The sequence below is a fragment of the Narcine bancroftii genome, chromosome 4 (assembly GCF_036971445.1).
Source record: "Narcine bancroftii isolate sNarBan1 chromosome 4, sNarBan1.hap1, whole genome shotgun sequence".
Taxonomy (NCBI): Eukaryota; Metazoa; Chordata; class Chondrichthyes; order Torpediniformes; family Narcinidae; genus Narcine; species Narcine bancroftii.
The window spans coordinates 63,743,842-63,760,891 of record NC_091472.1 but is presented as its reverse complement, the minus strand read 5'-3'; the positions used below and the strand labels follow the sequence as shown (position 1 = coordinate 63,760,891).

The 17,050-nt window shown below is 33.6% G+C and overlaps 1 protein-coding gene across 1 annotated transcript in view; it reads right to left on the bottom strand.

Annotated features, from left to right (window-relative positions):
- Positions 1-345: 345 nt before the first annotated feature.
- LOC138760631 (uncharacterized protein C2orf73-like) overlaps positions 346-17,050 on the bottom strand; it is an 88,408-nt gene continuing 71,703 nt past the window's right edge. Inside the window, exons 4-5 of the mRNA XM_069931437.1 lie at positions 3,977-4,092; positions 346-828 (exon numbers count right to left, since the gene is read on the bottom strand). Coding sequence (XP_069787538.1) covers positions 751-828; positions 3,977-4,092 — 194 coding nt within the window. The 3' untranslated portion in view covers positions 346-750. The remainder of the gene's footprint in view (positions 829-3,976; positions 4,093-17,050) is intronic.

The window sequence follows — 17,050 nt, the reverse complement described above, 5'->3', positions numbered from 1 at the left end:
AACACCAGTTGATTAATACAAGTGCAGATAATGTGATATGGCAATATGCATAGCTTAAAGACTAAATACATCTGTAATGTGGCATTAAACCTGAGAGAGACACCATCTAAGATAGAATGTTTATCTTGTACTAATAGTACAGGATTATTAGAAGAGTTGTAAATTACAATGATATAATTACTACATATGCAGGTGCATGTGGCTGTGCAACAGCTGGCCTCTGACACCGAGACTGGTTAAATTGCAATTATGAGATTTCAAGCAGTGTAAAAAGTTTCTCTGTAGATATAATAATGGTGTCAATAATGATCAAACTACTTAAAATTTTCATTAAGGAAAGCTGTATTTTTTTTATTAATTCCTGATTGATGTCTGTTTGCAAATGGTGTTATTATTGTTGACAGGAACAAGTGAAGATGTTTGCAACCACAAATTTGGTCTGGAGGCGATGGAGGCAACATTTTACTAGCATTATTAATGTTTTGTTGATAATGTCGGATCCACAGCAAACTGCTGCTGCTGTCAGAGTCCACTTCTTGCTTCATCTCCCAGTGACTAAGCTACTTTGTCCTTCAGCAGGAATTCTGGGATATCCACTGGCTGCTTTCTCTGGATCTGGTTTTGATAATATGTTCCAGAACACAGCATCTGTTGAGAATTTGTCGATCTGGGCCTGGGCGAGGCTAATATGTTTTTCCCTAAATTTCCTTTCTCTTTTAAATGTTCCAATGAATGTGACCCTCCAGTAACTCAGAATGTTTCTGCTCCTCTGGGAGCTATCTTTCCACTTGGTGAGTTTATCTCTGTGCACACAAAGGCTCCATGACGCTAGAAAGGGAAACAAATTGAGCTTTAACAAGCGGAACACAGGAATCTTGTGGATGCAGCTGTAGGCCGAGTTCATTTATTAGTTCAAGTGCTGGCACTCACTTGCTTCTTCCTCACCACTGGCTGTCAACCATGGCTCAGTTATCTTCAACTAGCAGATAATGGATATTCTGTCAGCTCAACTTATTCATAAAATATAATAATGGAAAGTTTGAAATTAAGAACTTGGCTTTGAAATTACCAAACAAAAAGAGGCCTTTATTTTGTTACAATCTGAACATTTCTGACATTTAGATCTCAATGCATGTAACTTGAAAATTATACTGTGTGTGATTGTCACAATTAGATTTCATATCTTGCATCAGGGGTTCCCATGGATACCATTTCCTGAATTATTTTTGTGGCCAGACGTACAATATTAATAACTGAGTTTTGATCATCATTCTTTTGGGTGTATTTCACATAAATGGAAATAAAATGCATTGTTTACAGGATTTTAAAAAATAGTCTGTTTCTGGGTCACTCCAAGGGCAATTTGAAAATGTATATCAGTATTGAGGTTAGTACCCCATATCTGGAGAAATTTGGGATAGTTTTACCATGTTATTAAGAATTGTATTCCATATTTTCAACATAACCAAAAGACAGTATTGGACATAGATATTTATTAGCTCAAATTGCAAGTTCTCGCTTCTTCATATTGTCTCTCAGTTGATAATTGTAATATTTGTTTATAAGATTCCAGATATTTTCCTTTTATTCAACATTGGTTTATTCTCCTGTAAGTTAATTTACTGAAATTTAGATAAATGCAGCGAGATGAGAGTCTTGCACAAAAGCTGTGATTGAAGCCTATAATATTGAACCACATGGCACCACTTCATTTGTAGACAACAACTAGATTAATGCCTGCTCTTGTAATCAAAATACAATTCAATGAATGTTAAACACTTGAATGAACAGTATTCAGTACAAAATCTATTAATCCTATGATATAAGAATCCATATATGTGTCTCAAGCACCATTATGTTTGCTGCAGATAACAAAAATAATCCTCTAACCCATGTAGCTTCTAAGGTTAAATTACCAGCCATCCAAAAAAATTGAGTTACAATCCCAACAGTAGTAATAGATACTGTTTTTGATTATCAAAAAAATGTTTTTCATTGTTTAGGACTTAAAGTTATGGCATAACCAATGAACCATAAACATTTAAAAGGAAATAATTCACCTTGTCAAGTTTGCATCATTTCTTTGCTGATGAAAGCCAGCATTAAACCTATTGCTTTCATTTTTGCCCCAGGCCTTTTTATCACCACATTTAACTGCTTCCTTACATGTTCCCATAAAGATGATCTTCATCTCAGCTATCCCCTGTGATAGAGAATCACATCTTTTAATAATGATCAGTGCAAATAAACTTGTCTTAAACTCACAAGGGAGCAAGAGAAGCAACAAGTCAATATTCATCACACACTTCCTCTGAAGGGCCAGTTAAGGTGATCCAGGTTTATTTTGTTCTTGCATGAAGAACATCAGGTGCTATAGGTTATTTTCCAAAGGAAACAGTTGATCCAACCAGCAAGTTAAATTTACACCTTGACAGGATCTTGGTCTCAATATACACTTTAAAATTAACTATATTTACCCCTGAACAAGAGTAAACAGATTTATTTTATTTCCTTGCCTGCATCAGAGAAACTGGTCTCAGTTCTTTCCTCAAAAGAGTTTCTTGTACTGGGCTTGAAACTAGTTTACTTTCAATAGCTTTGACTACTTTCTATATGGGCTCTCCAAAACTAATTTTGTCATCATGTTTGCTTTGTACAAATTTATTTTTTAACTCTTTATTCCTATATTTTGTTACTTTTAAAACCACACAGTAATTTTGTTGGGTAAGTGGGAGTATTGCAGTGTTCGGTTAATACATTTGGAAAAACATTGATGTCTTTGTTAAATTATGTTGCATATATTTTCAGCAAGATTGATATGAGGGTGCTGAAATTGTATTCTTAACCCAAGTGTAGTTGGATGTTTGCTTCACTTGAGGATTGAAACTTCAGCAACTGAGACTCTAAGTTATGGAATTTATTATTTCCACCTTGCTGCCCATGTCCTTTGAGATGATCCTTAAAGCCTCTGCCTTTGAAGCTTGTCATCCATTTTAATATCTTATTTGCTTCATTCTTTATTTTTGTTTGCTCATGATCTGGTTTGCCATGAAGCATTTTATAATAACAAAGGAGCTATGTAAAATACCAATTGTGTACTTCACATGTGGGGTAGCAACATCTACAGTGATTCTTGTTGCTTTCATATCCTGCCCCTGGACACCACTCATAGCTTTCAGTATTGTAAGCAGCACAAGTGAAGCTTAATAAATTACTCTAAGTTGACTCCAATGGAACTATCTTCTTAAAGCAATTTCATCTTCATCTCATATGGCTGTCAGACCTACCAATTCTTATTAAAATGGTTGAAAAACATTATATTTTATTCTCCATCCACCACATCTGGGCTGTACTCAAGATGAGCAGTAATGGTTGTGTACTTTATGAGGAAAACTAAACTCATAGAGATTTTTTTGATGGGACCAGACTTTCAAAACATTCAATGAACAAAAATCCTGTTTGATATCTGTACCATAGTGCGGAAAAGATATTGGAAAACTTCCACATAACAAGATTATCAATATATATTCCAACTTGGAAAAATAAACAAAAACTTGTATAAAGGAAATATTTTGCTAGCTTACTGGAAGCAACAGTAGCACATCAATACTGTTTCTGCTAAACATCAATGCATGCCAAATATTACCAATCTTCTTTTGAATATTATGGGAGATTACTTGGCTCTCTCCCTTTTCTTTAAGTGTTTTTGGTTTATTCTTTAGAGCCCTGTTTTTTGGCTCATGTTGCCATGCTGTAATCATTCATCTCTGATTGGTTTAAGGTGAAACCTTTTAAAGTTTTAAGGCTTAGTTACACACCAGACTCTATTTTAAAAGTGTTAAGACTTCAAAGAAGTTCTTTGGTGCATCTTATCTAGATCTTGTCCAAGAATGTGCATTGATTTTACTTCAGTATTTACTCAAATAATATTTAATACAGAGGGTGGACAAAGTTATACCCATAAATCTTGCCTTACCTTTCCTCTGATGGATTCATTTGGATACTTTCTTGAATCATATTGATGAATGAAACTTATGTATTCTCGATAAACCTTTGGTGGAGCAATTAATTCACTGGTATCCATCTGTGGAACTTTGTGACAGTTTCAAAAAACAGTTAGTTCAAAACAGAACAAAAATTATAATACTACATACAAGATCTGTTTTTTTAGACTGCTAAATGCAGTATTATTGTCCTTGAGATTCAATTCCATAATTCTCCCTCCTAGCTCTATTTGCCAATCAGTCTTTATCCTTCTTCAGTCCACCTATCACCTACTAGACCCAATTTTACCTCTCCTCTTTATACTGGTTATTTTCTTCACTCCCAGCATCTGCAAACTTCTTGTTTAATCCTATAATTTCATATCATTTTGTGGGTACACTGAAAATTGTTTCAAGATCAATCTACCCTTCCACCCCCGATGCTATGTTTTTATCTTTGTTTTTTCTCTCTCTCTCTTTCTGTCAAAATAATTGTATCCATCAACTTTTTATTCATAAAATATGTTTCAATAATATCTATGGTCCTTATGTCGACTTTTGATTACATTTAATATTTAAGTAGTTGTTAGAATTTTTCAGGTTGTTAGAGCAAGCCTGATTAATGTGCAAGTGGTAAGTTAAACTTGGTGTACGGAATAATAAAGGACAACAATGGAATGTCAATATATTTTCTCCTTAGCTTTCTGGAGTGTAAAATTTAAGATCAGATTCAGAATTTATTGTCATGAACATGTCATGAAATTCATTGATTTGATGCAGCATTACAGGTGTAAAAATTGCTATAAAAGTAAATTAGTGTAAAAGAAAAGAAAAAATTAGGTTATGTCTGTGTTCCATTGTCTATTCAGAAATCTGATGGTGAAAGAGATGTAGCTGTTTTTGTACAGTTGGGTGCTTGTCTTCAGGCTCCTGTACCTTCTTCCTGATGGTAGCAGTGAGAAGAGGGCATGGCCTGGGTGGTGAGAGTCCTTCTTGATAGAGGCTGCTTTCTTTCAGACATCACCTCTTGTAGATGTCCTTAATGGAGTGAAGTCTAGTTCCCATAATAGCGCTGGCTGAGTTCACAACTCAGCCTTTTCCTGTATTGTGCATTGGCACCACCATACCAGTGATGCATCCAGTCAGAATGCTTTCCACTGTACAGGCATAGAAAGAGGTAACTTTTTTTTAACATACTAAGTCTCCACAAATTCCTAACGAAGTATAGCTGCTGGCAAGCCTTCTTCATTTAAAAATATATTTTATTTAATATTCCATACATGGAGAAACCACAATTATTATATAATAGTACAGATATCAAAAAAAGGAACAAATCGATTACATACATGATGGTTTTCACCCCACACCAAAATTCCTCCCTCCCACACAACCTCCCCCCCAAAAAAATATACAAATTGGAAAAAGTTTAAAAAAATTATAGGTACAAAATGACAAGAAGAAGAAAAGAGAAAATTTTAAAAAAATAAATCTTTGGATTGCAGAGAGAGATGTTGCACAGTACAACTCATCAATTCCAACATAAGCATATAGAGGAGAATTCTGCAGGGCTAGATGGATAAAAGGATGAGAAAGGCACTGCTGTGTGACAATGAACTAACATTTGCAAAGGCCATCTCCATGTGCCTGGCTTATGAAACCATGGAAGAGAACAGCAGAAAAGTAGCTCCTCCACAGCAGCAAGGCACAAGCATAGATGCAGTCCAGGTGGGACCTGTGAACAGGCAGTGGCAACCAAGCCCTGCTACATTCTCACCCAGGACGGAGTGTGGCAACTGCGATGGCGACCATGTGGCAAGACGAGAGATGTGCCTGGCATTCAGCCAGCAGGGCAGAACAAGCCAGATGCTACAGAGCTAGGCAGCCACTCACCCTGAGACTCAGATACAGAAGGATGATTAACCAGTTGGAACCTGAGCAAGGAAAATCAACTCGTATGATGAGTATTACTTTGATGGATTGACTCTGCAGACGGCAGGAGACCCAACAAGAATCAGAAGAAATATTGAAGCATTTGTAACAATGAAGATCAATGCTAAAGCAACAGACATGAAAGTTGACACTGGAATAAGTGCAATGTCATGTCACGAAGAACGTTCAACCTACTGATGAAGTCAGAACAGGTCATACCATGCTCCAAGTCCACAAGTCTAGTGGCATATGAGGGCAGCAAAATTAGAACCGATGGCATAGTGTGACTGCGTTGCTATGATCAAGGACAGCTACACATACAAACTTTTCCCATAGTCCAAGAAAAGGTCCTGCCTCTGCTGGGCCTGAGCGCAAGGATAGACATAGGTCTTGTTTCGTTCAGCAGAGAGGTACACCAGATAAGTATGGCTGAAGATGATCTGACGCATAGAATCTTTACTGAGTACTGTGACCTTTTTAGGGAAGAAATGGGAAAACTGCCAGTGACCTACTCCATGTGGTTCAACCCAGAAGTGAGGCCCATGGTTCATCTGGCACGCGGTATACCGATAGCAATGAACCGAGTGGGTGACCTCCATGGTGGCTGCTAAGAAAAAAGATGGATGGGAGATCCAGATCTGCATTGGCCCAAGAGACATCAATACAGCTTTAAAATGACCACACCATCCAATCCGTACTGTGGAGGAAGTTGCCATGCAGATGGCCAACACAACTGTTTTTTCTTCTGGCAAATCAAACTTGACTACAAATCATCACTGTTGACCACATTCAGCACAAGTTTCGGCCAATACATATTCCTGCGAATGCCATTTGGAATCAATTCAGCCAGTGAAATATTGTAAAGATTAATAGCGCAAATCTTTGAATGGAATCTCTGTGCCATCATTGTTGATGACATACTTGTAGGTTGCAAAGACTTGGAAGAACATGACATAAATTTAAAAAATTTTAAAAAGCCCGCAAGGTTAATCTTAAGCTCAACCCCCGTAAGTGCAGATTTCGGTCAGTTATGTAGGCCATATTTTCACAGAAGGCCTAAAGGCAGACTCTTCAAAGACAAGAGCAATTAATGAAATGCCAGCGTGACAGAGTATTTGGTGACAGAGTGGTTGGGAGGAATTGTTAAAGCAGCTTGCACACACACATAATATTTGCAGGACTTTTGCAGAATGCTTTTTGCAGGAGGCAACAAAGTATCGTCAGCAGCTTGCCTGGGAGAGCATGTAATCTTTGCAGACAGAGGAGAGAAGAGTTTTACTCTCAGAGAGGGAAGGTGTGAAACAGAGAGAGAGAGAGAGAGAGAGAGAGGACACAGAAATTAGTTCCAGAAGGACAAGCTGGCAAACTTTGGAAGGCTGCCTGGTCAAAGGAGAAGACTGGCAGTGAGAAAGGTGACCTGAAAGAAAGAGGATCATCTGGAGAACCCTGAAGGGGGCAAGTTTCATCAGCAAGACTGATTGAGAAGTAATCAGTTGTGGATGTCCTGGAAAAGGAATTGATCTCTGAAAACCAGCAAGAACCCTCCTGAGTGGTAACCATTTGCCTGTTAAGCACCACAGACTGGTGAACTTTGTTTATGCTAACTTCTGTGCACAGTACAAGAATTGCCTGCAACCAGTGAGATTGGATTGTGATCCAAAGAACTTTTCTAATCTTAATTACACACACCTGCGCTTAGTGTTAATGGAGGGGGATTAAGTAGTTAGGTAGGTTAAGTAATAAGTTAAAGTTCAATTCTGTTTTCTTGTTCATATATAATTAAAAACTACTTTTATTTAAGTAACCCTGTGTCGTGGTGCATATCTATTGCTGCTGGATTTTAGGGTCCTCCGCACTCCGTAACATTTTATGGGGGCTCGTCGTTTAGGATTTGACCATTGCAATTTGATGATTTATTAGTTGATTGAGTTTTTTGTTTGCAAGCTATTGTGTCTGGAATTTTTGCAAGCTAACTTAAAAATGGTGCTGGAAAAACAGCAGCAATGGATGTGGATACATTTTTGATACAACAATCACCTGCAAAGCTGCAGAGCATGAGAAAAGAGGAACTAATGGCTATTTCTAAGGCATTGAAAATTGCTGAAGTTAAATATTGGATGAGAAAAATACAAATACAGAAGATTATAGTGAAATATTATATAAGTGAAGGAAAATTTGTTGAGGAAGACTTAGAAAATTTTCCAGAGAATATATCTTGTGAATTGCAATTGGAATTGGAGAAATTGAGAATGCAAGAAGAGAGAAATTGAGGGTGCAAGAAGAGAGGGAGAAATGTAATTTTGAGTTGCAGAGACAACAATATGAGACAGAAGAAGCTGAAAAATGGAGGAAGTATGAGTTAGAGGTAGCTGAAAGGCACAGACAGTTTCAGTTAGAGAATAATGGATATAGAGAAAGGTAAGAGAGCCAAGGCTGTAACTCCTGGGGAGACGTTTTTGGCTAGTAGAGAGGTAAATCTAGTGCATCCTTTTGATGAGGGAGATATAGATACATATTTTCAGCTTTTTGAAAAGGTTGCTGAGAGCTCAAGATGGCCAAAAGAAAAATGGCCTCATATGCTTCAAAGGGTATTGAAAGGAAAATTACAGTTTGCATACTCTAGCTTGACTGCAGAGCAGGTGGCAAATTATGATCCTGTTAAGCAAGCAGTATTGAAAGCTTATGAGTTGGTTCCAGAGGCATATAGGCAAAAATTTAGGAGTTTGGTGAAAACATGGAATCAATCTTATATGGATTTTACTCTGAAGAAAACTGTGGAAGATAAATTAGGTCATTTTGATGCAGTTGAAAGAATTACCTTTGAAATACACAAATTTGTTTCCAACAGAAAGAGCAGCTGCAGCTTCACCCTTCCTGGTTAACCGTGGCAACAGACATCTCCGAATGGCACGGTCAACAATATTTGTCGATTCATACTCTGGATGTTTTGAGATAGACCTTTTACCCAACGTCACCTCATAGGTAGTTGTTATCAAGTTAAAGAGACACTCTTCAGTGCATGGGGCACCCCACACTCTGCTATCGGTTCACCAGTAAGAAGTTCAGACACTTTGCAACCACATGGGATTTCAACCACATCATTAGCAGCTCAGAGGACCCACAGTCTAACAGGTTGGCTGAAAGAGGCGTGAAGAACGCAAAGCAACTCATGGAGAAGTCCCACAGGGAAAATATGGATATGTTCCTAAATCTGCTGAACCTAAGGAACACCCCCGGTGACACCACATTGGGCTCTCTGGCACACACTTATGTCCAGCCAGACACGGACGACTGTGCCTGTGGCAAAGAGACTCTTGGAGCTTCAGTTAAAGAACCTGCAAGACATTAAATCTCAACTGCTGAACAGGAAGCTAATGCAGAAAAGATGCTATGACAGAAACAGCTGACCGCTCATGCCATTAGCAGAAGAGCAAGCCATAAGGATATGACCATATGGCATAGTAGAAAGGAGCTGCCAGGAGCCCAGGTCATACCTGATAAAATCAGAAAGAAGGGTGTATTGGAGAAACCATGGACACATCCTACCCATTAAGGAGCTACCCCCATCCCAAACCATTCCTGATTAAACTAAAAACCAGCCACCCCCATCCCAAATCATTCCTGATGACACTATAAAACATGAACCCGGGGTAGCCAGAGCTCCCTCAGTAACAACCCATGAAACAAATGGCCACAACCTGTGATCACAGGTAGCACATCCTTTCAAGCTGAAGCACCCCAAATATCCACTTCCACCTACATAACATGCTTCAGGCTCACTTGTAAGCCCCACCCAAAATATTAGGATTAATCTGGGATGACTGCTCACTGCTGAACTATAATTATTGTAATGTACGACACCTACATGGATTGTGGTATATGAAGGGGGTTGCCCAAGAAAGGGGATGTAGACAGCTGATTCGATTGGTTGTCTGTACCCGGTGCAGCCACTGTACTCACTATGACACAATTGTACATGCGCAAGTCCATGCGAAGCACGCTAGTTAAAAATGGAGATGGAGCTTGGCTAGTGGTGGACATAATTTCCAGGGGCTCCTGTTATACATTGTATTGTTAAATTTAACAATAAAGCATTCATCAAAGAATACCACTTTGTGGTTTCTAGTTATTCGATGCATCAACAAATACTTGTCTACTTGATCTCGTTAACTTAAATGGCTTAGACACTTGCCCATTTGTAACTACTTTAGCTTTAACACTATTATATAATGCTCTAATCCAATTTAAAAAGTTAAATATACATCCAAACTTTTCTAATACCTTAAATAAAAATTTTCACTCTAATTTATCAAATGGTTTTTCTGCTTCTAAAGGCACTGCAACATTCAAATCACCTCTTTTTTTTGCTAGATGAAGTATACTAAGCAATCTAGCGACATTGTCTAAAGATTGTCTTTTTTTTTAAACAAACCCTGTCTGACCCATATTAATTAATTTATAACTTTTGCTACTATTTTCTAATCAAAATTTTAAAATGAAATAAGTCTATGAGAGTTTTAAAGGGTCTCTATCTTTTTTTGGAATCACAGTAATTACTGCCATCAAAAATTATTCCGGGAGAGAAGAAGAGGCTTGATCTAGTACTTCCATATATTTTGGAATGAGTAAATCCTTAAATTCTTTATAAAATTCAGATGGAAAACTAACTTCTCCTGGAGATTTATTACTTTGTAAAGAGCTCATTGCTTCTCTTCCATTGCCTCAGTAAATGGAACATCAAGTTCAGTTTGTTGTTCTAAACTTAACCTCAGTATTATTATCTGTGATAAATAATCAATTATTTTAGCTTAATTTCCTAAAAATTCCAAAGTATATAATTTCATATAGAAATTTCTAAAAGATTCATTTACTTCTTGAGGTTTATAAGTAATTATGTTAGTATCTTTTTTAATTTCATTAATTGTTCTTGAGGTTTGTGGCACTTTCAATTGCCAAGCTAGTACTTTATGCGATCTCTCACCTAATTCATAATACCTTTGCCTCATCCTAATAATAACTTTCTCATCCTAAAAGTTTGTAATGTATTATACTGAATTTTTTTATTGATCAGTTATCCACATTTATCTTCAGAAACAGACTTTTGAAGTTCCTTTTCCAAAACTATAATTTATTTTTCTAATTGATTTAATTATCTCATACAATCCTTTTTAATTTTAGATGTAAAACTTATAATTTTCCCTCATAAATATGCCTTTAAAGCATCCTATATAATAAATTTTTCATTTATTGAATTCAAGTACATAGCACAAAATATCCTTATATCATTTTGAACAAAATCACAAAAATCTTTCTTTTTCAACAATAAAGAATTCTCCATCTATATATTGACTTTTTCTTATCAATCATTTCCATAGTTATTAACAAAGGCCAATGATCTGATAAAATCCTCGGCTTCAAAAATCCTAGTTTATATTTGAGCCGAAACAAAAATAAATCAATTCCAGAATATGAATCAAACCTACTAGAATAAAATGAATAATCTTTATCTCTAGGGTGAATTTTTCTCCATACATTAATGAAATTCAATCTCTCATCAAACCCAATGTAGCTTCAGCAGCTTGTGCTCTTGTTGTTACTCAAGTGGACCTATCTAACAATGGATATAAACATAAATTGGAATCCCCTCCTATTAAAAATATTTTCATGTGGTATTCTGAATAAATTTCTCATCATCAATGTTTGGAGCACACAAATTTAAAAATCTCCACATCTCTGAAAATATTTGACAATATATCATTACTTATCTATTTGTAGGTCTGTAACAATATTCTGGACCTTTTTAATCAAAATTACTATCCCTCTTGCTTTAAAATTGAATGAATTTAATTATATTTACATGTCCCACCCAATCTCCTTTTAATTTCAAATGCTCTTTTTCAATTAAATATGTTTTTGAATACTTTATTTGAAAATTAAAAGCCACAATTACATTCAATTATAATAAAATACATATAGAAAAGAATATGTGGACAAATTATATAGTTTAAAAAAACAAACTCCCTCTCCCTCCCCATTACTCCCCTACCACACCCCTCCTCCCCCTACATTTACCCACTAAAAGAGAAAAAAGAAAGGAGATCAATTATACATCATTCAACTTGTAGCTGTGGAACTAAGACTCATCACCAGAATGGATTGAGAGTTCACTTCTTCAAACCAACAGTTGTTAAATATGGTCTCCATACTTTCGAAAAAAAAAAGATATTGATCCCGTAAATTATGTTATCTTTTCAAGAGGAATACAAGATTTCATTTCAATATGCCATCTTTGCACCCCCAACAAATCAAATTTCCAAGTAATCGTCAAACATTTCTTAGATAAAGCTAGATTTAATCGTAAAAATTCAATTTGATACATAATTAATCTAATTTTAAAGTCATAATTGTAATTCTCCCATTGGATCAAACAGGAGTTTAACTTTCAATATTTTATCCAAAACTAATTTAACTTGTAACCAAAATGTTTTAAAACTTTAGAACATAACCAAACAGAATGCAAAAAGGAACCTATCTCTTTACCACATCTAAAACAAAAATCTGAAGAAATTAAATTAAATCTTTTTAATTTTTGAGGGGTTAAATACAATTGATGTTAAAAATTAAATTGAACGAACCTATATCTCACGTTAATAAGTTTAGTCATATAATCTTTACATAAATTTCTCCAATAATTTTCATCTATTTTCCTATTCAAATCAGTTTCCCATTTTAATCTTCATTTATAAATATTTAATTTAGACATTTTCCTTTGTAGTAATTTACACATTTCAGAAATAAACTTATTTATATCTCCTTTAGTAATTAATAATTCTAAAGCAGGTTGTCTGGCTAATTTTAAAGTACTACCTAACTTTTCAATAAAAAAACTTTTACTTGATACCTGTAATAACAAAAAAAGTATTGTTAGAGGTACTTTATATTTTTCTTACATTCGATTAAAAGAAATAAATTTCCCAGCCTCAAAACAATCCTCCATCTTTTTAATCCCTGCTTGATTCCATATCTTTAAAACTGATTACCAACAGTAAATGGAAAAAGTTTATTCTGATATAAAGGTGTTTTAGATGAAATCATACTCTTTACTCCTATCTCAAAATCAACTCTATTCCATAATTCAATAAAATGTTTAAGTATTGGTGGATCCTTATCAATTAATAATTTTGAATTCCATTTATAAATAAACTCTTGCATATCCTCTTCACCAATTTTAGCTAATTCTATATTTACCCATACATTGCACTAATAAATTTTAATTGAGCAGCTTAATAATTCTGAAAATGTGGAAGTTGTAAACCACCTAATTCAAATTTCTAAGTTAATTTTTCCAAAATACTTTAGCCATTTTCCTTTTCCATAAGAATTTTATAATAGCTAAATGAAGATCTTAAAGTTTTTTTTAAGGTATTTGGCAAGGAAAAGATTGAAAAATATATTGAATCCTTGGAGCAATATTCATTTTTAATACAATGTACTCTACCTATTAAAGTTAAAGGTAAATCATTCCACCTATTTAAATCATCTTTTATTAAGTAATGGCAAATAATTTAATTTAAACAAACTATCCAAATTTTTCTTAATTTTAATTCCTAAATACTTAATTGGATTTGGTGTCCATTTAAAATGAGCAATTTGCTTACGCTGACTATAATCCCCCTCAACTAATGGCATAATTTCACTTTTATCCCGATTAATTTTATAGCCAGATATTTCTCCATAATCTTGTAACTTCCTATATAATAAATTTTAGTATATGTGTTGCCAAAGAGAGCACTCCTATACAATAAATTTAAAGATTGTTCAGGATCAGTTATATAAATTAAAACATCATCAACAAGCATTCTAATCTTATATTCCTCACTCTTCACTTTAATTCCTTTAATATTACTCTCTTGTCTTATTAATTGTGCTAATGGTTCAATCACCAAAACAAATAGGGCTGGAGACAAAGGACATCCTTGTCTAGCAGATCTAGTTACTGAAAAAGAAGAAGAGACTTGTCTATTAGTAACCACTCTGGCTAAAGGATTTTTATATAAAGTCTTAATCCAATTAATGAATATTGGTCCAAATTGAAAATTTTCTAAAACTTTAAATAAATAATTCCATTCTAACCTATCAAAAGCTTTATTAGCATCCAATAATAAAACTAAAGCTAAATCTAATTTCTTTTGAGATGCATGAATCTGACACATTCATTTAGCTATATTATGAGCAGAATATTGTTTTTTTTTCATAAATCCAGGTTGATCTAAATGAATTAATTCTGGTTTATATTGATTCAATCTATTTGCTAACTTTAGCTACAGTTTTATAATCAACATTCAGTAATGATATAGGTCTATAAGACTCAGGTTTTAACGTTTCTTTATCTTTCTTAGGTATTACTGTTATAATAGCATTTGAAAAAGAATCTGGTAATGAATGAGTTTGAATTGCCTGTTTTAACACTTCCATTAACAAAGGCATCAGTAAATCTTTAAACTTTTTATAAAATTCACAAGTAAAGCTATCCTCACCTGGAGATTTACCATTTTTCATACTATTTAAAGCCTTAATAAATTCTTTAACCATAAAAGGAAAATCTAAATCTTTATAAGGTTGACAACTTAAAGATGGAAGCTTAAGTTTAGATTAAAAAAAATCTTTTCCTCATCATTATTTGATTGAGATGCATATAATTTAGTATAGAATTCTTTAAAAGAATCATTAATATCCTGAGGTTTTTAAAGTGATTTTTGAATTCTTTTTAACAGTATTAATAGTTCTTGATGTTTGTTCTGTTTTCAATTGCCAAGCCAAAACCTTGTGTGTTCTTTCTCCTAATTCATAATATTTCTGTTTCATTCTATAAATTAATTTCTCCAATCTATATGTTTGTATAGAATTATAATACATTTTCTTACTTACTAATTCTATTATTTTCTCTCAGATGGATCTTTTTGTAAATTCTTCTCAAAAGTCACTATTTCTTTTTCTAATTTATCTACTTCTTTAAGATAATCTTTCTTAATCTTTATTGAATAACTTATTATTTGACCTCCTTTTTTTGAAAATTTTATTTAAGAATTTTACAAGATATTACTAAAAAAGAACATGATACAAATACAGATATATAAAAAAGAAGAAAAAGTATAAAAAATAATAAGGATAATAAACCCCCCCCCCAACCTCTCCCTCCTTCTACTAACTACATCATTTTAATTCTCTCCCTCACCCTTCGGAGCCTTAAAAATTTTACATTTAAAATTAGTTAATCAATGTGCCAACTCTCTACATAATTCTTACTTAAGATGAATAATCATACAATCCAAATATAAAGTCCACATTTTAATAAAAAAGAATAACTATTTTGCAAATTGTAAATTATTTTTTTCCAAATATAAACACGATTGCAATTCATTATGCCACCCTTGTATAATCAATTCCACATAATTTTTCCAAGTTATCACTATACATTTTCTTGCAACTGCTAACCCTAACTGCAAAAATGCAAATTGTGGCTTATCAACCAATCCCAAAGGAACAGCATTTATATATCCCAATAAACACATCATTTAATCCATTTTCAAATTGATTGTAAATAAATCTCTCAAAAATTTAATAACTTTTTCCCAAAAAGTTTAACTTTCTTACATGTCCATACACAATGCACAAAAGTGTCTGTCTTTTCTCCACATCCAAATCACAAATCTGTTGGACTAAATCCATATTTCTTCAACTTCTCAGGAGTCAAATATAATTGATGAATAAAATTATAATTAATCATACTATATTTCACGTTAATTAATTTTGTAACACTATCCATACACATATTTGACCATTCCTCCCAAGACAATTCAATATCTAAATCTTTCTCCCATTTTTCTTTTATCCACCTTTTCTTGGAACAACCTATACATATCTGATATAAATCCTTTTGTGTCCTTACCAACCATTAAAATCTCAAACTTAGATTGGCTTGGTAAAATTAATTCCTTACCAAATTGTATTCACAAAAATTCTCGAACTCAATAATAAGTAAAAATAGAATTTGTAGAAATACCAAATTTCTCTTGTAATCTATTAAATGTAAAAAATTTACCCACCTCAAAACAATCTTGTATAATACTAATTCCATTCAATTTCCAATTTTTCAAATAAGGATTGTTTAAAGAAAACGGAATTAATTTATTCTGATACAACGGTGATTTAATAGAAATTTTCCCTTTAGAATATATAAGCTGATCCTGCTTATACCAAATATCCAATATATGTCTTAATACTGGTAAATTATATATTTGTAATAATAAAGGATTCCATTTATAAATAAATTGACTCATTTATTTTTCAAAAATGTAATCTAATTCAACTTTAGCCCATCAAACAACCTATTAATAAATTAATAACTTTCAACTGTGCTGGTTCATAATAATTTTGAAAATTTGGTAATTGAAGTCCCCCCCCCATTCATACCGCCATGTTAATTTATGCATAGAGATCCTAGATAATTTACCCTTCTGTAAAAATAATCAAATTACTTTATTTAATTCTTTTAAAAATTTCTTCAGAATCACACATGGAATAGATTGAAAAAGATATTGTATACGAGGATAAATATTCATTTTTATATAATTTACTCTCCCAATTAAAGTTAATGGCAAATCTTTTCATTTCTGTAAATCAATTTTAATCTTCTTCAACAAAGGCATATAATTCAAAATATATGTCCTGATAATCGTTATTAACTATAACTCCTAAATATTTAATCTTATCAGACCATTTAAATTTAGTAATCTGTCTACAATCTAAATAATCCTCATTTGATTTTGGCAATATTTCACTTCTCCCAATTAACCTTATAAACTGACAGTATGCCATATTGATGTAATAAATTTTGCAACATCCTCAAAGATTCTTTGGGATATGTTAGATATATTAAAACATCATCAGCAAACCAATTAATCATATTCCTGTTCACCTACTTTAATAACTTTAATATCCAAATTTTGCCTAACAGCTTGAGCTAAAGGTTCTATTACCAATGCAAACAACGCTGGTGAAAGAGGACAACCTTGCCTAGTTGATCGAGATATTGTAAAAGCCGGTGAAATCAGATCATTCGTCATTATTTGTGCTGT